Source organism: Callorhinchus milii, unplaced genomic scaffold (assembly GCF_018977255.1).
Source record: "Callorhinchus milii isolate IMCB2004 unplaced genomic scaffold, IMCB_Cmil_1.0 Scaffold7, whole genome shotgun sequence".
NCBI classification, from domain to species: Eukaryota; Metazoa; Chordata; class Chondrichthyes; order Chimaeriformes; family Callorhinchidae; genus Callorhinchus; species Callorhinchus milii.
The window spans coordinates 7,284,831-7,305,280 of NW_024704748.1; the positions used below are offsets into that span (position 1 = coordinate 7,284,831).

At 45.3% G+C, this 20,450-nt stretch overlaps 1 protein-coding gene across 3 annotated transcripts in view; it reads right to left on the bottom strand.

The window, feature by feature from the left end:
* The window catches only part of pald1a (phosphatase domain containing paladin 1a), an 88,527-nt gene that overhangs the window by 53,968 nt on the left and 14,109 nt on the right, over nucleotides 1–20,450 (bottom strand). For 2 of the 3 annotated variants that reach the window (XM_042336998.1, XM_007899593.2), the window contains exons 2-15: nucleotides 18,600–18,794; nucleotides 16,373–16,475; nucleotides 15,284–15,463; nucleotides 13,600–13,764; nucleotides 12,809–12,969; nucleotides 11,563–11,638; nucleotides 9,616–9,767; nucleotides 8,775–8,874; nucleotides 7,542–7,646; nucleotides 6,037–6,132; nucleotides 4,056–4,190; nucleotides 2,976–3,092; nucleotides 2,155–2,334; nucleotides 851–1,048 (exon numbers count right to left, since the gene is read on the bottom strand). In XM_042336998.1, the coding sequence (XP_042192932.1) occupies nucleotides 851–1,048; nucleotides 2,155–2,334; nucleotides 2,976–3,092; nucleotides 4,056–4,190; nucleotides 6,037–6,132; nucleotides 7,542–7,646; nucleotides 8,775–8,874; nucleotides 9,616–9,767; nucleotides 11,563–11,638; nucleotides 12,809–12,969; nucleotides 13,600–13,764; nucleotides 15,284–15,463; nucleotides 16,373–16,475; nucleotides 18,600–18,781 (1,950 nt within the window). In that variant the 5' untranslated portion in view covers nucleotides 18,782–18,794. Of the gene's footprint in view, nucleotides 1–850; nucleotides 1,049–2,154; nucleotides 2,335–2,975; nucleotides 3,093–4,055; nucleotides 4,191–6,036; nucleotides 6,133–7,541; nucleotides 7,647–8,774; nucleotides 8,875–9,615; nucleotides 9,768–11,562; nucleotides 11,639–12,808; nucleotides 12,970–13,599; nucleotides 13,765–15,283; nucleotides 15,464–16,372; nucleotides 16,476–18,599; nucleotides 18,795–20,001; nucleotides 20,041–20,450 lie in introns of those variants that run through there. The other variant, XM_007899600.2, reaches the window with a different exon arrangement.

The window sequence follows — 20,450 nt, forward strand, 5'->3', positions numbered from 1 at the left end:
AAAGTGCCAATTGTTGTTGGAACAATACCCAAAGTGTAAGCCGGTGCTCTCTGGAGAGCAGGTTTGATGATTGTATTTGATGAAGGTAAAAAGAGCTCCCGTGTCACACTGAACCAAACGAGTGAAAGGTCACAGGATCAGCGACCCTGGGCTGGGAAGGAGCTCACGCTTCTTGTCCAGCAAACCTAGCAGGAGGTGGTTCAGAATAGTCTGGAATATCCCCTCACTGTGTAGGAGCCCTGTCATTCCGTCCTTCAGATAAGACGTTAAACCTATCTGCCTGTCGTTAAAGATCCCATGGCACTATTCAAATAGAGAAGGAAGTTTCTCTCTCCCGGTGTCCTGGCCAACAAATCCCCGAAATCAAATTGGTCACTCCACTCCATGGCGGTTTGTGGAACATTGCTGTGGGCAAACTGGCTGCCGTGTTTCACCCACAAAATACACAGTCACCCCACTTTACAGTGTATCCTGTGAAGCGCTTTGAAGCTCTCGCCGACGTGATAGGGCACTATATCAATTGTTATAGTTATTATTATCACCTTCTGCCAAAGATCACACGTGAATAATGGCCACTTACTGGATTGCATGGCGATACATTATTTGTACAGGTTACATTAATCATGCAAGCCAAAGTCCTAAGGGGTAGGCTGATCCTAGCTGGACAAACAGGAATAGTGTCCCTCCAAGGAGAGAGTGCACATTCCAACAATCTATCTCTGAAATTTCCATGTGTAGGTGGGATGCATGGAATTCTCAGTTTGGTTTGGATACTCTTAAACACGGTGATGGGTTTCCGCATGTGTCAAGACACTCAGTCATAAAAGCTTCTGCTGCTTCCATTTCTTACCTGCTCCCTGGGAGCGCAGCAGTCAAAGATGGGAATGCGCCTGTAGAGCAGGCCTTGGTGTGAGCTCTTGTGCTGGTTGAACATCTCCTGCATGGTCAGGCAGTTCTTGAACAGTTTCATCTTCTTCTCCTGATCCAGGCAAACTTCAAGCCATTTCTGCGAGTTCAGCATCTCTGTTTTAAGGTTAGATTCTAGTTTCTTTCAAAGAGGAAATAAATACGTGTTATCTATAATATACACACAGATCACCAAATACAAATGTGTATTGTTTATAATAATATCATATATATATATATACACACACAGACGACATAATGCAAATGCAAGGATTATTATTAGATCAGAAGAGGGGTTCAGATGAGGAAAGCTCTCAGCCCATTTTATTCCATCCTAAGGTCCATCGATCACTGCATAATAATTCTTTCATTTGATATAGCGCCTTATCACATTATTGAGGTGTCTCAAAGCACTTCACAGGATATACTGTAAAATGGATTGCTTGTGTATTTTGTGGGCGAAACAAAGCAGCCAGCTGCGCACAGCAATGTCCCAAAAACAGTCATCGAGTGAGTGACCAACTTTTTATTTGGGGGATTGTTGGCCAGGACACTGGGTGAAACTCCCTTCACTTTTTGAATAGATCGTTAACATCCACCTAAACAGGCAGATGGGACCTTGGTTTCGTCGAAAGGACGGCACCTTCAACAATGCAACACACCCCCAGCACTGCATTGAAGTGTCTGCTTAGACTGTGCGATTCCAAGGATAAATGAGCCCAGCGTCCTGGCCTAAACCAACCTGTCCCTGTCAATAATTATGCTCTGGGTAAAGAAATACTTCCCTGGCATCTGTCTAGAAATGCAAGCATAATTCGGTGAAGCACTTTGAGCCATCTGCACAACATAAGGTGCTATATCAATGGAGTCACATAAGACTATAACAATGGAGCCTAAATATGAAGTAGCCATTAACACATCTAAAAGAGAGTTTAGTTCTTTATATAGAGGGTGGAGAGAATGTGAAACTCGTTGCCGGAAGTTGTGGTTGAAGCAGAACATGAAACATGATGCATACACGAGGGAGAAAGGAACAGACAGGAGAGCGGTGAAATATAAACACTGGCACGGACTGGTTGGGCCGAAGTCCTGTTTCCGTGTTGTAACAAATCTATGCAACAGGACACGACTCAAGACACTTCTCAGGTGATTACAGTCATGTATAGTGACTGTGTTTTGTAGGGAAATAGTTGGAATCCCAGAAGGGAATGGGATGTCATCTAGAGCGCCTCAGTGTGTTGCACTCACCTCCAGTTGCTCTGGTAGTTCTGACGGCACAGCAATGGGCTGCTCCAAGTTGATGGGTTCCCGCAGGGTGTACACTTGGCCATTGCCTTCCACCACCACTTCGTCCCGCAGGTTAACCCATAGGACGCTGGAATGTTTCCTCTTCTCATCCGTCAGGTAGGTCAGGACGTTCCCACAGGCCTGTGGAAAACCATCATAAAAAAGATCACCGTCAGCATTACATTACAATTTATTGGTTGCAATAACGTTTGTGCAACGAAACATGCCCACACTCACTAGAGCTGGGTGAACACTTCCACAATAGAATCCTTACACAGCGTCACCCGAAGTATCTGATTTTTAATGCAAGTTCAATTTTAATTTAAAACTACAAGGAGCTTTACACTTCAGCAGCTAAGCCTACATTTCAGCCCAGATCAGAAGGTTGTGAATTCAAGCCCCCACGTTCCCTACTTTGAGCTCATACTCCAGTCTGACAATCCCGTGCAATATTGGGCGAGCACCGCATTGTCCAGAGGTGCCGTCCTTCGGATGAGACATTAAACTGAGCTCCCTTCTGCCAGTTCAGGTGGATGTTAAAAATCCCACGGCGCTTTTCGAAAAGCGTTTCTCTCAGTGTCTCGGCCAACACTCACCCAGATTTAAAATAATGTCCGTTCACTTCATGGCATTATGTGGGACTTGGCTGTGTTTAACATCGGCTCCCTCATTCTCCTACAAATCCAGTCATTACACTTTACAGTAAATTCTGCGAAATCATGGAGCTGTTTCGATAATGTGATAAGCTGCTATGGTATAGCAAAAGCAAGGGGCATGATTACCTCGGAACTTGGTTGTGCCATCCCATAGATTGGCATCTTCGGAACCCTCCTGAAATTGGCCACTTTCATCTCTTTAACTGTGCTGAGCACGTCAGGCGTGGAACCATCGTCTGCTGTCTGCTCAGTGAGGACAAGAGAGTAACGGGCGGTTACATTCACACAAAAAAAGAATTGAATAGGAAGCCATATCACATACATCCTTCTCATTGGTCACCCGACCTTTAAAGTGAATAACAACAACAGATTAGTGCCTTTCACATCGGGAGGACATCCCAAAGCGCTGGACAGTCAGGGATTCGCACCCGAGTTGGGGGGTTGGGATCAGGAGGGGTGGAGGGCATGGAGGGTGGGGGTAGAAGGATGACTGAAGGCGCAGTCAAAGAGAAAGGTCTTCAGACAGGCCTTAAAGGAGGCAAAGGAGGGGACGAGGCAAAGGGACTGTGGGAAGGAGTTCCAAAGGGTGGGGGAAGGAAGTAAGGAAGGCATCACAAGTGTAGCTCCCAACTGAACAACCTGAAACTGAAAGATGATGGTCTTAAGCCCGAGACCATGAGAAATTTCCACTCTGTGATCAGTCTCCCTGGCAGAGAGTCCAATGTAGACCATTTGTGCACCTCAGGTTTCAAATACAGAATGTTTCAGCAGTTAACCCCTGAAACCGCTCTGGGGTGGTCCTCAAGTCTTGGCTCTTACAGACCTGGGTTTTACACAATCCAGGATTAAACGAGCCGGGTATGTCTCTCTTCCAGAAGAAATATTTTCATCTGAATAAGTGGAACTTACACCAGTTTGGTTTGGATACTCTTAATCATGGCAAAGTGTTTCTGAGCTTATTAGACACCCAGCTGACCAAAATAAAATTGGACGACATTTCAGAGGGGAGAGCAACACCTCTTGATAGAGAGGAATGATGATAGTCCCTGGGGATTGGGGGAAGAGAGTTCCAAAGCTTAGGGGCGTGGTGGCTGAAAGCACGGCCGCCGATGGCGGAGTGAAGCCAAAGCAAGTCAAATAAGCACAATCTACAAGTTACGATTCGTTCCAAGTTGGATGCGTTTTCTGTGTCAAGTTGCAACTCACCAATACTCTGATTCCTCTGGTCACCAGATCAGCTGAGGCTGTTAGCTCTGAGGTATTCATGCAAGCTAAGATCCTATACATCCAGGGGTGCCTGCAGATCCATCGACTGAAGTTAAGTGGGAAGGCCAGTGGGTACTGCAAGCCAACAAACACATAGGGTCACAAGAGAGGTTTGGGATGAAGACACTTTGGCCCATTAAGAAAGTTAATTACAATGAAATTAACAATAATATTAACCAAGTTATTTATAGTGAATAATAATACCCATTAGTAGTCAATTCACTTTACAGTATATTCTGTGAAGCTCTTTGAGACGTCTCGATGGTGTGGTAACCCTTTTCTGTTTCTCGATCGCCCTCTGGGGAGTGGGACCAATTGGATAATAATAATCCTTGCATTTGATATTGCACTTTATTACGCTGTTGAGACGTTTCAAAGTGCTTCACAAAATATTGTGCAACGTAAACTGACCGTGTAGTTTGCAAACAAAACGCGCCAGCCAATTGCGGACAGCAGTGATCCAAAAGAGTCTTGGATGGAGTGACCACATTTTTAGTAATTTTTTTTTTAGCTCTTCAAAGAGCAGGCACAGGCACGATGTTTTTCATCTTAAAATGTTTCTGTGATTCAGTAAGTGGATGGTTGATTTGAAGTGGACCTCGCTTCTTTTGTAGCAGCCTTCCCGCTTCCTTCTGTGCTGTAAAATTCTATGACTGATCCGGGTTTACTTTCTCAATCCTACTTAAAAATCTTTTGTGTCTCCGCAAAGGTCCTCTCTGAGACGCTGTTTATCAAGGTGCAAGTATGGGCAACAAGCACAGAGCGGGAAGGCTGCTACAAAGCAAAGCGAGGTCCACTTCAAATCAACCATCCACTTACTGAATCACAGAAACATTTTAACATGAAAAGCAGGACTAAAAATAGCAGCCTGCACATCCCTAGCTAGTGGTTCAAGCTGAGTGCTTTAAAATAGCTTTCGCTGGAAGCTGGTGAGCTCTGTCTCAGCTGCGTGCCAGATATTCTAAATCCAGTTCTGTGGCTTTTATAATCATAGCACACAATGGAAAACTTCACTTCCAAGCAGCTTTATAACTCACCCAATAAGACAGTATTGTGTCTTGACGTTGATGGGTTTATTGTCGAAACACTGAGGCCCCGGGGAGGCAGACTGCCTATTAGCAAATTCAAGTGGGAACGAGACAACTATGAAGGGGTGGGAAACATCTGATTGAAGGGTATGGGATAAGCCACCAAGACACCGCCTTCGACTACTCAAATTGGTTCACAGTTGTTTGTGGGACATTGCTGTGCCAAATTAGGCCACGTTCACCTTCCAAATACTATACATTATACTTTATAGTAAGTGGAATGAAAAATGGTTTGACAAGTTCACGCTGTGATAAGGAGCTTACGCCAAGTGCAAGGATTATTGTTACGAATACTAAAGGATTTTCTTTCAACTTGGAGACCAGTTGGACTGAACGTGCAATGTATGAATGTGCTCTAATATTATGTTAATAATATTAATATAAAAATGAATCCTTGCATTTGATGTGACTTCTATAACATTAAAACGTCTCAAAGAAAATTGCCATCAACTATAGTGGCTGTTTTCATGAACGAATATGGCAGCCAATTTGCACACAGCAATGTCCCACAAACAGCATTGAATTGAATGCCTAATTTATCTGGAGGATCTATTGGCCAGGACACTGGTGGTAACTCTCTTTCCCTTTCTAATAATATCATTACGCAGTTCTATCACTCCTTCCTAGCAGCGATCGACCGGTTGAAGACCCTTGGCCTAGACTGTGAGCTCAAAGACCAGATCTGGGACTCAAACCCACAACTTCTGGCCCAGAGGCGAGAGGCTACCAAATGAGTCAAGTTGACACCACGTAAAACACACCCCAAGCAACACGTCACACACTTGAGACATGACAAGGATGGCCACAGATGCACGCACTCAGGATATACTTACCTGTTCGTGAAGATAGAAATTAAAAGCAACAAGGTAAAAGTAGCGTTCCGTACTCTGCAGCAGTCTTTGGAGGAAGTATTCTTTGGTGCTGTTTCCCTAAACAAAGTGAGAAAACCTCAAGATTAGACGGGTATCTGGCAGCTAATCTCCGGCTGTTGAAGAAATGTCCAATCGCGGTAAAAAGCTTAAAGGGACAGTGAGAGAACATCTCTTTAGCCAGAGCGTGGTCAGAATGGGGCATTCTCTGCCACAAACCACATTTGAGGCAAAGTCTGTAAATTTGTTCAATAGGGAATTAATTAGATACTTGGTAAATAGAATAGCATCTCAAGAGATCTTTGCAACAACAACAATGACAACAACAACAACAAGATTCCATTTATAAAGCGCCTTTCACGTCAGGAGGACGTCCCAAGGCGCTGCACAGTTGGGTCAACAACAACAACAACTTGCATTTACATTGCGCCCCTAATGTCTCAGAGCGCTTGAAAGCGGCGGAGCACAATGCCAAGCCAGTGGGGGGGTGGGACAGTGTGTCTGGAAGCACGGTCGAAGAGAAAGGTCTTCAGGCGGGCCTGAAGACGGGGAAGGAGGGTGCAAGGCAGAAGGATTTAGGGAGAGTGTTCCAGAGTTCTGGGGACAGTGGCTGAAGGTGCGGCCGGCGATGGTGAAACAGATTGTCTTTATAGAGACAAAATGCTGAAGTGAGTAGGGAGGAGAGGAGTGACCATAGACACAGAAGATGATGTAGGCTTTTAGATGTCCTCTGAAGACACAGAAATGGAAGGGTTCAAGGAAGGGAGTTCTAGAAGATAGGGGCTGTATGGCTCGCCCACACATAGTGGGACGGAGGGGATATGCAGCAGGTTCAGGTTTGCTGAGCTGAGGGATGAGCAGAAGAATGAGGCTGGAAAAAGGTCACAGAGGTAGGGAGGAGTGAGAGTATGAGGTGATTCGTAGGTGAGGAACTTGAAGTCAGTGGAAACAGTGGAGCATGGCAAGGACGGGTGCGATGAACGTGTGAGCTTTCGTGCGGATAAGGATATGGGTGTCCACTAAAACATCTCCCCAATTACCCTCTTAAAACAATTGATGCATTCTGCGTCAACTATAATTTGTGGCAGAGAATTCCACATTCTAACCACCCTTTGTTTCAAGACACTTTTTCCCCAAACTCCCCTTTAATTCTTCAGTAAGTAACAAACCCCCTCGAGTCCGATTGAACCCAAGGCCTGAGATTCCACCAGCACTTGAGAACATTTTGACTTAAAAATGTAAGATGGCACACAACTGTGCAAAATTCGTAAACTCGGTCTTAATTATTTTCAGAAAACCAAATTCCAAATTAAGATTGAGTTTAAGAATTTTACGCAGTTCAAGGCAATCTTAAATCTAGGACAAAATGGTCCAACAAGCTAGGACTGAGTAGAATTTCCAGCCTCGAGGTGGGTAGACTGATGCCTTCCAGACTGACCCTCCCTCATTCTGAGCAGCCCAGAACTTACCTGATCCTGAAAATCTTCCCCAATACCGTCCAGCTTCTGTTTACACTCGTAGATCGCCTCTTTAATGTTGTGCATTTCAGAGCAGAGGGCGATGGCATTGTCAACCTGTAACAAAGCAAAGGAGAAGCGTGAAAAAATGGGTTGTGTTCAGGGGTCAACTCTCTACCTTCCGAGAATGGCATCAACTCACCAATTAGAAGAGGCCATAAAAGAGCTCAGAGTATCAAGACTCTGCCTCTTTGACTTTGCATTTTGTGGGCGAAACGCAGCAGCCAATTGTGCAGAGCAATGTTCCACAAACAGTCATGCATTGAGTGATCAATTTTATTTGGGGGGATTTGGCCAGGACACTGGGAGACAGAAACTCTCTTCTCTTTTTAAATAGTGCCATGGGATCTTTAACATCCACCTGAATAGGTAAATATGACCACGTATGAAGGAATGAATGGCAGGCATTTTTTTCTTTCTTTAGGGATTATTACCCCCGGAAGGCGATCCGCCAATCGATTAACAACCGGGTTCCTACTTACTGCGAGGTAAACAGAGGTGTGTGGAGCACGGAACTTGCCTAAGGTTTCGCCCCGCCTAGGAATTGAACCTGGGTCCTCTTGCTTGCAAGGTGAGTGTGCTAACCACTACACTACGGGACCTCACGGGATATAGCACCTGCCATATTGGGTTGTGAAGGCAAATGTGGTGCAATTATCCACAGCAACATCCCATGAGCAGCCTTGACCAATTTTACCTGGGGAATTGTTTTCCAGGACACTGGGAGAAACTCCTTTCTTTTTTTTGAGTACTGCTAAGGTCCACCTGAACAGGCACAGACCTTCCCAGTTTTAACGTGTCATCCGAAAGATAGCATCTCTGGCATTGCAGTGCTTTCCCCACCTTAGGTGGAGCTTAACCTTTCAAATCAGAGAAGAGAGTGCTACCAACTAAGCCAGGCTGAATTGAAACCGCATGATACAGAGGAATGCAACAAGTTGATCCACAGAATTACTATTAGTCATTTGTTCCCTGTCGGTCCAACCTCTGTGTAGCCATTGCAAAGGGTATTTTGGGGTATTGCTGGGGACAGTCAATGTGCTAAATATCACAAGGTCCTAAATTAAATGCATGTGTTAATTAGCACATCACAATGTGGCCAAGCACAAACATCTCCCATCTCTTGCCCCTCCCCAACCAAACCTGGTTACTAAAATGATGCCTTGATCTGACAGACTGACTGACCTCTTCCACAATCTGCTTTCCCTGCTTTGGTAAAGCCTTGATAAAGCTTTGGATAATCTGTAAGTGCTCTCGCTTGGTGGTGCTGGTGTTCCGCTCAGCTCTGCATTGAAAGAGGAAAGAGAAGCTTTGATCAGAAAGTGAACACTAATGTTTCTACATCACATAGCCTACCACCCAGCCCCCACACCACCACCCAACAGGTTAACAACTTCCATACAGACCTGTCCTCTCCTTCCACTCAGCAGACTGTGGCCTGCTCCATATCCCCTGCCACGTCCGCCCTACCATTGGTGGTCTGGCCTTCAGCCTCTCTACCCCACCCTTTGGAACTCCATCCTATAGTCCCTTTGCCTCATCTCCTCTTTACCTCCTTCAAAGTCTGTTTCAAGATGCTCCTCTTCGACCGTGCATTTGGTCACTCTCCTACCCTCACCCTCCCTGCCCTCCACTCTGCCTGATCCCAAACCCCCAGCTCAGGTGCAAATCTTTGACTGTCCAGTATCTTGGGATGTCCTCCCAACGTGAAAGGCGCTATACAACTAATTTATCGAATGAGCAACATAGCTGTACACACGAGGAGTGTCCCAGGTTAGAATCAGATAACTGTTCTGTGTTAATCGATCTGAATTGAGACTACAATTGACCTCAGCGTCAGAAGGGGGAATGATGAGTTTGGTTTCAGGACTAAGTAGGAAACATCTCCTGCTTCTGAGGTCTCGGAGATGACTCCTGTGTGTCAGGCACAACATCAAAGGCCTGAAATTCCTCATGAATTTAGTAGTGAATGTTAAGATTAGTTTGCTGGTCTCACTCTCCACCCCACGCCAATCTCTTCACTCACCCTGATTTGTCAGGAGATCCTCTCCTATGATACAGAACGAGCGTTCCCAGGATCATTGCTAAGTTGGTTCTCCCGACTCCAACCTGACAGCTGAAGACAAGGGCAGGAGGAGGTTTTTTCGAACTCTGCACTGGCAACAGATTCGGAGTTTCCTATCAAACAGAATCGGTGGTTACAGGGTTTCTGACAAAAGGTACATTGAAGGTAATAATAATAATTGTAATAATCCTTGCATTTGATATAGCAACTTATCCTGTCTTCGAGACGTCTCAAAGTGCATCAAATCAATATATCATAAAGGAATTGACTGAATATTTTATGGGTGAAATGCAGCAGGTAAGTGGGGCTGAATGGATTGTTCTTTCAGAGAGACAGCATAGATATGAAGGGCTGAAAAGCCTTCTTACACGCTGTAAATTTCTGTGTTTTCTATGGGGGATTGGGGACTTTTTTTTAAATATATAAAACACGCACGGACCATCTGTACAAGTTGAAAGACTCGCATTCAGTGAAGACTAAAAGGGGAACAGTTTAAAAGATGTCAGTAGCCCTCATCCAAGTGATTGTTCTTAATGTGGCAGCCCACACAATACTCAGCCTTGGTGGGGGAGACAAGAAAAAAGACATCAAAGTGGTGCAGTTCAATAATCCCTTCAAAAAAAGAACAAAAAATGATAAAAATAATTTGGTCGCTGAATCCACGACTGCTTGTGAGACACTATTGGCTGCCATGTTTCAGGAAGCTGCCCGATCCCTTGCGATCTCAGAAAGTGGCAGACAACTTTGCGCACAACGATGTCCCACAAACAGCATAGAGTCAATGGCCAGTTTTATCCAAGGGATTGTTGGCCAGGATCCCGGGAGAAACTCCCTTCTCTTTCCCAAGAGTGCCTTGGAATCTTTAATATCCACCTAAACAAAAAGAATAGACCTTCATACATTTTTTTTAAAGAAGTGCTTCAGATCTAAGCACAAATTTATTTAAAAACACGTAGATTTAATTCCTTCAAATGACTGGCTTGTCTTTCCCCTACGCTGTAATCTGCAACTCATTCATCTTTGTCTGAAGTGCAGTGAATGCCTAATACTCTTGTTGAGGAGAGTTGAAAGCAGCTGTGGTGGTGGTGGGGAGGGGGGGGGGGGTTGAGGGGGGCTCTTTTTTCTTGTATTGTAACATAATGGTGTCTGGATTCAAATGCACACAAATCTCTCCAGGCTCTGGTGCTTTCTACAGGATGGATTAACCGGCACAAGGCAAAGAGGCCAAGTCTGCTCAACAGAACCTGCCCAAAAAAGGGAAGCGTGCGTGAGGGCAGAGCGTAAATCAGAGGGAGGAAAAAAGCCAGACCGTGCTTGCTGGCAGCGATGAAGATATGTCAAACTAGCAAGAAACACTCAGCAAGAACAATTTGCTGCTTTCATGTAACTCTTCCTAGCTTTCTGCAGATTTCGGAGCGAGACAATTGTACAGGAATGGCTGGTTTTAAACCCCTGTGGTTATGGAAGGCAAAAGGGGCTATAAATAGACCTCTGAGTCACCCAACAAGTCTCAGGCCTGTGCTGAGTAAACTGATCCGATCAACAGTTGACAGTCCCATGGTGCCTTTCACTTTGGGAGAATGGCTCAAAGTGCTTTTTAAACAACAACAATTTGCAGTTATAAAGCACCCTTCGTGCGGGGCAGCGTCTCGGAGCGCTTAACAGTGGCCGAGCCTGACGCCGAGCCGAGGGGGGGTGGGGGGTACGAGATGATCGTAAGCACGGTCGAAGAGGAAGGTCTTCAGTTGTAATCTAAAAGGGAAGCAGGAGGCAAGGCGGAGGGATCGAGGGAGAGAGTTCCAAAGCTTCAGGGTGTAATGGCTGAGTCGGAGCTCGAAGTGGGAGCGTACTTTGAAACAACTCAAAGCGCTTCACAGAGTATTGCTGTGCTGTGAGTGACAGACTTACCCTGAGTATGTTTATAAAGAGGTCAAACTGTGCTTCTAGAGGTGCCCCCTCAGCCGGCAGTGGTAACCGATAGTACCTGAAACACAGAGACATTCATTACTCTCTGCACAATGTTCACAGCACCAGCAGCTCACAAATCACTTTTATATTAAAAAAAACATAATAGTAATAATAATAATCCTTGCATTTGATATAGTGCCTTCTTATGTTGTTGAGACGTCTCAAAATGCTTCATAGAATATACTATAAAATGAATTTTGTGGGCGAAGCCCGGCAGCCAAGTACGCACAACAGTGTCCAACAAACAGTCATGGATTGAGTGAATAAATTATTATTATTATATTTAAAGGGATTATTACCCCTGGAAAGTGATCCTCCAATTGACTAATAATCGGGTTCCTACTTACTGCTAGGTAAACAGAGGAATATGGAGTAAGCAAACTAGGCTAAGATTCTGCCCCGTCCGGGAATCGAACCCGGGTCCTCTTTCTTGCGAGGCCAGCGCTCTAACCAATAAGGTAAAGGTCATATAGAGTTACACAGAATGATAGGGTGGGGAAACGGGCCTTTCGGGCCCACCTTCTTCAATCCCTCCCCCACCCCCAAGCTCGGGCTCCCATTCATTTCTGTGAAGAGCTTTCAGACGTCGTCCCAACGTGAAAGGCGCTGTAGAAATGTAAAATTGTTGTGGTTACCACAACAGCGAAAATGTATTTAATGGGTAATTGAGTCATTTTGTGGACCAGGAACGTGCCTTTCACAGAATGTTCATTAAACAGAGGTTCCAATCACCAGCTCGATGTGGTCGCCATGGCAATCACAGCATAAACCCATACGACCGACTGCTATTCTGCTTTTCTGATTACGCTGGTTTGCTGAATAACCAGCGAATTCCCGCTGACAGGCTGTGCTTGGTCTAATTTCAGACTGACCAGTGAGGCTGAAATTTATCGGCTGCATTGAGTTCCCAGGCGCAGTGGATCTTATTGATTAAATCGAATTTTCTACAATTTATACAGTTTGCCTGCAACTTTGTGTAAGTCACATTGCATGTTATGGTCCCGACCTATACGGCCTGTATGAGTTTTACTGTCTACCAGAGGGAGAAGAGATGTGTTCGATGGTCTGGGTGGCCCTTTCACTTCTCTGTCTAAAACTCCCTTCTTGTTAACTAATACCTGTCTCAGCTGATTGCACCAGGGACCCTAACCATCTTAGAACATGTTGTAAAACGTGTGGTCAATACCTGTATGAAGGCATCGTAAAGAAAGGTCTCTTGTAGACCTCGTCTGACACGCGGATGTCCTCATCACAGCAGATGCTGATGCTCTGCGGCTCATCGTCAAAGTGTTCAATGTCGTTGTAGACATAATAAACATTCTCCTTCAACTGAGCAAAGTCATAGAGCTGAAAACCAAAGAGAAATAACTTGATGGAATTACAAGTTAGGCTGCAAATGCTCCCCAAATGACACTGCTGTAAAGCGATGTCAATGGCTCGGTGTGAAATAGAGCTGCCCACACACACCAGCTATGCTCTTGCTTTGGTGCTCTGCATAAGCTGCCTTACAAATGCAGCCTGAAAATTGCTCAGTCCTGTCTTCATTTGGAAGGCGGTTATCTACAATTAAATATATAATAATCGTTGTATTTGATTCAGAATTTCCCACAATTTTGAGTGATTGTGAATCTTGAAGGATAAAATGGTCACACAGGCTGAGACTCCTTGGAGTAATAATAATAATCTTTGCATTTGATATAGCGCCTTATCACGTCATTGAGATGTCTCAAAGGGTAGAGGGTTATGGAGGATTAGAGAGTTCCAAGATGCCACCCCACATGAAGGGCGCTATATAAATGCGTATACAAGGTGTCGTTTTTGTAGAAAAGAAAGCAAAAATGATCAAATTAGACCTCTCAGACCAGAGGACAAACAACTTTCACATTTTGTGTTGCACAGTGTTACAGAGGAGAGTGAGGTGAAAAACAGCTGTAAACATGTACACAGGGTGAATGTTCCTTTTGCTGCCATCAATACCTCCTTCTTGATGGTCAGCTCCAGTTTCTCCACACGAAGACCCTTCCCCAAATGGTGCAGGTTCTCGTGCAGATTCTCTTTGGTTCTCGGAGTGTAGGGCACATAATCATCGTCCAGGTGTAGAAAGACAATGGGTTCCTCCCGGATACAGAAAAACAGAATTTCCTGCAAATCGCAACAGTGAAAATATTCACAATACAATTAAGATTTAGGTGACGCCTTTCATGTCAGGAGGACATCCCAAAGCACACAGTGCTTGTTGGGCTCCCAAGCTAAGAGTGGGAGCCGAGAGAGGTGGACAAGGGAAAGATAATAATAATAATAATAATAATAACAATAATAATAATCCTTGCATTTAATTTAGTGCCTTATGTTGGAAGGACATCTCAAAACGCTTCGCAGGATTTATTGTGAAATTAAGTAATTTTGTATTTGTAGGCAAATGCGGCAGCAAATTGAGCATGGCAATGTCCCACAAACCGCCTTGAAATGAATGACTAATTTTACTTGGAGGACTGTTGGCCAGGACCCCAGGAGAGAGAAACCCACTTCTCTTTTTGAATAGCACCATGGGATTTTCTTCACCTTAACCGAGGGACGACACTCACAACAGCGCAGGGTTTCCCCAACAAAGTGCGGAGTGGCAATAGCAACCAATATAGTAGCATTTAATTGTTAGTATTATGTTTTTAATCACTAATTTCTCCAAATAATAGCCTTTTTTCCCCCTTTATATTATTAACCTTGTTTCCTTCTTATAGATGTAAGAGGACAATGTGGCTTTCATCCTTACCCTCAAGGATCTTGGGGCAGGAGGGCTTTTACTGACTTTATAAAGTAAATCTGTGTCTAGGTCACTCTGACCCAGTCAGCTTCAGTGCTGAAGAGATCTTATTCAAGGCAGTATTCTGTTCTGCTGACAGCCAAGTCTGGTGATTAGCTACCAGGCTATCCATCATCCCATGGCATGATTCGTAAAGAGAAGAGAGTTTCTTTCTCTTGGCCAGGAATCCCCGGATGAAATTAGTTACCAACAATTGGTGAATTGACTGTATTTTTGTGGGCAAAACACAGCAGCTGATTGCACACAGCACTGTCCGTCAAACAGTTGTGGATTGAGTGACGAAATTATCAATATATATTTAATTTTAAGGGATTATTACCCCCAGAAAGCGATCTGCCAGTCATTCCTACTTACTGCTAGGTAAAAAGAGGCGTGCGGAGTAAGAAACTTGCCTAATGGGTTTTGCCCCGCCCGGAAATCAAACTTGGGTCCTCTCGCTTGCGAGGCGAGTGGTCTAACGAATACACTACAGGACTCAAATGCAAGAAGCAGTATTATAATCATCAACATTCACAGAGTGTTAACCATTCTCCCGTCTTCTGAATTTGAACCACATCCAGCTCCAAATGAGTCAATCATAAGTCATGAACTCTCTAACCAAAGAGCGTTGGTCTTCCTAAGCTCGCCTCATCCTCTTACTCAAATGTGCTGACACACTGCAATTTCCTCTTGTGATGGTTTCCTGTGACTGGAGGTGGCCCAATGCATCAACAGAGGAAATGCTTCACAATAGGAAGTCTCTCATCCAGAGGAAAGAGGCCCCTAGCAGCAAGGCTGCACAGACAGAGAGGCAAAAGAGCGCTGAAGGAACTGGATGTGCAGGAAACAAAGCAAACTGACCTCGTGACCTTCCTTCTGAAGAACTTGGAGAAGCCTTTTGAAGCCTTTGAGACTGGGCTGTCCCAGTCCGAACACCGGATAGCTACCCCGGGCCTGCCTGAAGTTGGCCACTCCATAATCACCAGTCGTGCTCAAGACATCGACCTTACTGTAGATGTCACGCACCATAAAATATTGTCCCTGGAACATGAATGATAATGCAATTTAATGACACACACAAATGATTACCAGCTGATATAATCCTTCCATTTGTTACAGCACTGCTAAAAACTGAAACGCCCTGGCAGCTCCCTACCTTTCTGACCTGTTTACTCCCCAACCCACTACCCGTTGCCCCTGCTCGACTGGCTCCAGCCTCTTTGCTTGTCCCTCGTGCCCTCCCTTCCACCATCGGGGCCGCACAGTCACGCTACTCCCCGAAACGCTGGAACACTTTCCTTCAATCTCTACACCTGGTCCCTCTCTTTCCCCATCTTCAGATCATGCTTGAAGACCTTCCTCTCCGCCACTGTCAAGGGCTCTGGGAGGCAGGCTACCCTGCGTGAGGGGTGCTATATAAATGCAAGTTCAAATGCCTCCAAGCGCATCATAGGCAATTGAGGTCAAGTGAAGGCAAACATAGCAGCTAAGTTGTGATCACCAGTTTACCTGCAGGTTAGCCACCAGGACAGGACAACAGGAAAAGTTCCCTTCCCTTTTCAAGCAGTGCCATGGGATCTTTAATATTCATGCAGAAAGTGTAACTCAGAGACCAGATCAGTCACTTTAATACTCTTTCTTTCCATTCAACTATCTCCCCTCAACTCCACTCCTGAAAGTGAAAGCCGTTGCTGGGGGGGTGGTGGTTCCATTTGGTTAGAAGTGTGTGAATGTTGAAGATTAAAATACTAATCCTTGTGTTTGATAATATAGCACTTTTCATATCAGGAGCCCACCTCAAAACGCTTCACAGAATTTATGTATTCATGTGTAGGGACTGTGTATTTTGACAATTTGATTCCATCAACTCCACTGGCACCCACTGATGCCTTACCCTGGTGGCTATTATTTATTTGTGAGCCTTTCACAACCTCCATGTTCAACTCTTACCTGCACCAGGTAGTGCTCCAGCAAATTAGGCGAGATTCTTCCAAGAGAATAATTGGCTTTGAGCAAATCATCATGAATCTGAAATTCCTCCTTACAGTTATACCTGCAGCAAATAGAACAGTGAGGTCAATCCTCCGTACTCTGAGTTATGCAAAGAGAGCGCAATTCTCTTACGAGCTCGTCTCATCCTTCATAATCTCGCAACCGTACACAACACTGGTCTATGTTAAAAAAAACTTGCATTTGATGTATTGCCTTATCACATTGTCAAGCCATCTCAAAGTCCGTCATTGTAAAGTGAATTGACTGTATTTTGTGGGTGAAGGCAGCAGCCATTTGTGCAAATCAGTGTCCCACAAACAGCCATGGAGTGAGTGATCACTTTTATTTGGCGGATTGTTAGCCAGTACATCGGGAGAGATAAATCCCTTCTCTGTTTGAACTACATGGGAATCATTTGACAATGATCTAAACAGGCAGATGGGACCTTGGTTTAATGTTTCACCCGAAGGCATTCTCAGAGGTGCCGTCCTTCGAGTGACATGTTCAACCAAGGCACTGTCTGCCTATCCAGGTAAACATTACATAACCACGGCATAATTCAAAAAGATAAAGGAGTTTCTCCCAATGCTCTGACCAACAATCCCCCAGATTAAAAAATTGATCATTCACTACATAGCTATTTGGGGAACATTGCTCTGCGCAAATGTAATAATAACAATCCTGCATTTGATATAGTGCCTTATGTCATTGCGACATCTCAAAGCACTTCACAGAATATACTGTAAAGTGTAGTGACTGTATATTTTGTAGCCGAAACACAGCAGCCAATTGCCACCGAGGTGTCCGACAAACAGTCATGGGTTGACTGACCAAATTAGTTTTTTTTGAGGAATTATTACCCCCAGAAAGTGATCCGCCAATCAACTAACAGCTATGTTTTTACTTACTGGTAGGTAAACAGAGATGTGTGGAGTAAGGAAATGTGCCTAAGGTTTCAACCTGCCCGGGAATCGAACCCGGGTGCTCTCGCTTGTGAGGCGAGCGCGTTAACCACTATGCTACAGAACTCCATAAAAGGCACGATAACAAATGCCAGGATTACATGATACTGTGTAGTGAAACAAGAGTAACTGAATAGCTATTATGAACAGGAACCCTTCCCAAGAACAATCTGTGGTGTGGGCGGTGGGGGTCTCGAGAGCAGCAGAAAATAAACCACGATCCTTTTGTGTTCACATTAATCTGGCCTCTTGGCCAGCGACCAACACAAACACTGGGAGTGTGCTGCCCAAGAGCTGTGTTATTTTTAAAACACGCTGCAGGCAAGCTCTCTGCACAGTCCCCTTGCAACAACTCTCCTGGCTTCAGTGCACATTAAAAACATTTCTCTTAAACGTGTTTGTTTAAACGCTTACTGCGGCCTTATTACTTCCTGGAGCTCTAGGGTCACTTTTTTCTTCCACCCGCGCCCCCAAGTCTTGCCCCAAATCCTCCAAAGTGTGTCTGCTTATCCCTGCGCTGGCATCTGGGGTGTGATGGAATGTTTGACTCTCTCAAAAACACATAACGGGATATGGGAAGGGAGCTGGAAAGTGGGATTTTATTTTTCAGGAAAGACAGGGAGGAGTGTCACGGTCACCACAGCCCTTCAAGGCAGAGATTTCTAGGAGGTGAAATTTGTGGCATTCTTTGAACCTGCTCTAAATTTGCCGGCCCTAAGTCAGGGAACCTTTCAGGAAACCCACAAATGTTTCGCCTGTGTTTCTATTTAAATGATCATCTCTGAAGCCAGGACATTGCACGATATTCACCAAGTCCTATTACTCTCTTTTTTTAAATAACAGTCATAATAATCCTTGCATTTGATATAGCGCCTTACCACGTCTTCGAGACGTCTCAATGGTGCTTCACAGAATCTACTGTAAAGTGAATTGACTATCTTTTGTGGACGAAACGCCCACAGCTGTGGATTGAGTGGCCAAATTATATATTTTTTAAGGGATCGACTAACAACTGGGTTCGTACTTACTGCTGGGTAAACAGAGGTGTGTGGAGTAAGGAGACTTGCCTAAGGTTTCGCCCCTCCCGATAATTGAACCCGGGTCCTCTCACTTGCAAGATGCGCTCGCTAACTCTTTAAATTGATATAGCGCCTTATCCCGTCCTCGAGACGCCTCACGGTAATACAAAATACACCACCTGAGGCGGCAGAGATGTCACTTACGTAATGAGCACGGGGGCCACTTTATTGGTGATGATGGATTTGGCCTTGTTGTGGATGCTCATGGCCTGGAAGGAGTTCACACTGGCCGACCTCCTGCTATCGGTTGTGCCGTTGCTGTGGACGCTGTCGCAGTGCTGGGACCCTGGCACCGTCTGTTGAGCGGCACTGGCTGTCGTACCCATACTCCACAGGCAGCTGGAAACAGGAAAACATAATGATGATAATAATAATAATCCTTGCATGCGAAATAGCACCTTATCGCGTCGTTGAGACGTCTCAAAGCTCTTCACAGAATAAACTGTGAAGTGGATCCGAACCCATCTCAAACCCTTCTTCTTCGACCACGCCTTCGGTCATCCTCCTACCCCCGCCCTCCTTGCCCTCCTCCTGATCCCAGCCCCCCCAGTTCAGGTGCAAATGCTCGACAGTCCAGCACCACGGCATGTGCTCCCGACGGGAAAGATGCTACGCAAATGTAATTTGTTGTTGTTGACTGACTATCTATTTGTGGACCAAGTTCGGCAGCCAGTTAAGCATTGCAGTCGTGGATTGAGTGTCCGAATTATTATTGTTTCTTGGGTGGGATTATTACACCTAAAAAATTATCTGCTAATCAACTAACAACCATGTCCTTACTTACTACTACGTAAACACAGGTGTGCTTATAAGGAAACTTGCCTAAGGTTTTGCCTCGCCCGGGAATCGAACCCAGGTCCTCTCGTTAGCGAGTGCGCTAACCACTACGCTACAGGATTCCGCGTTCCTTTGTGGACCTCTGCATTCTTGGAACTCGGGAAGAGTTAAAACTATTGAGCCTCGATCCCTGCTCCCAATCACTAACCAGTGACTAGTCCTCTCCTCACTTTTTCTTCCCCCCCTTCCCCCTCCCCACGCCACCTCCAGCTGGGAAACGCACACCATGTGTGGAGGTCAGATGAGGACAGGATCAGACTGAGCTGAACTAAGCTGAGATGCTTTCTCACTGTCGAATCAGCCTGCCTTCACTCACTGCACCGACTCACTGCGGGAGCGCGTGCATGGATAGGAAGGCACAGGATAAAGGTCTTCTTTCAAACAGGAGGGGGAAATAAAAACAACTTGTCAGCCAGAGCTGAGCAATGGTCTGGCTCCACTGAACATCTGTCATTTCACATTGCCCCATCTCTCAATGCACACAGTCAAGAGCAAAGTGGTTGAGTGTACCCCCCCCCAACCCATCCACATCTCCCTCCCTCTCTCCCAACAAAAGAAAACTACATTACTTCATCCTAGGAGTTAAATACAGGGTGTTCACAAAATCCTGTTAACCTGTTACATGGGGATAACAGGACTTGGTAAACTCCCTGACAGAGAAATTTAAGCAGCGAATACGTCAGATACCCCTCCCACTCCCCCATCCCACCTCTCACTGACGTACTGTGGGCTCTGGTTGCCAGGTCGCATTGCGAGGGTGAAAATAAAGGAACCTTCTTACTGAACAAGAGTTGAGCAACTTGAACAAGGCTCCTGGAGTCTGCTTTCAGCCATATTCTGCTGCTAGGGAAGCATGGCTCAGCTGCATCACTTCCTGCGAACCTCCTCCCCGCGCCCCCCCCCCCCACCCCCTCCAAAACTAAATGTGATTTTTTAGGGGGAAAAAAACTTTCACGCATGATCCTGCACTTCACAGAAGGTCAGACGATGCTTTGTTAGGTACTCAAAGGGGCTTCAGAACAAAATCCTTTTATGCCCCTCTCTCCCTCTCTTCCCACCCCGACCTCCTGTCCGGCTGTCTTCAGTGACCTTTCCTACACTCACCAGAAGCAACTGTGGCCTGCTCAGTGCAGGCTAGTCCCTGAGGCTGCTGCCAAG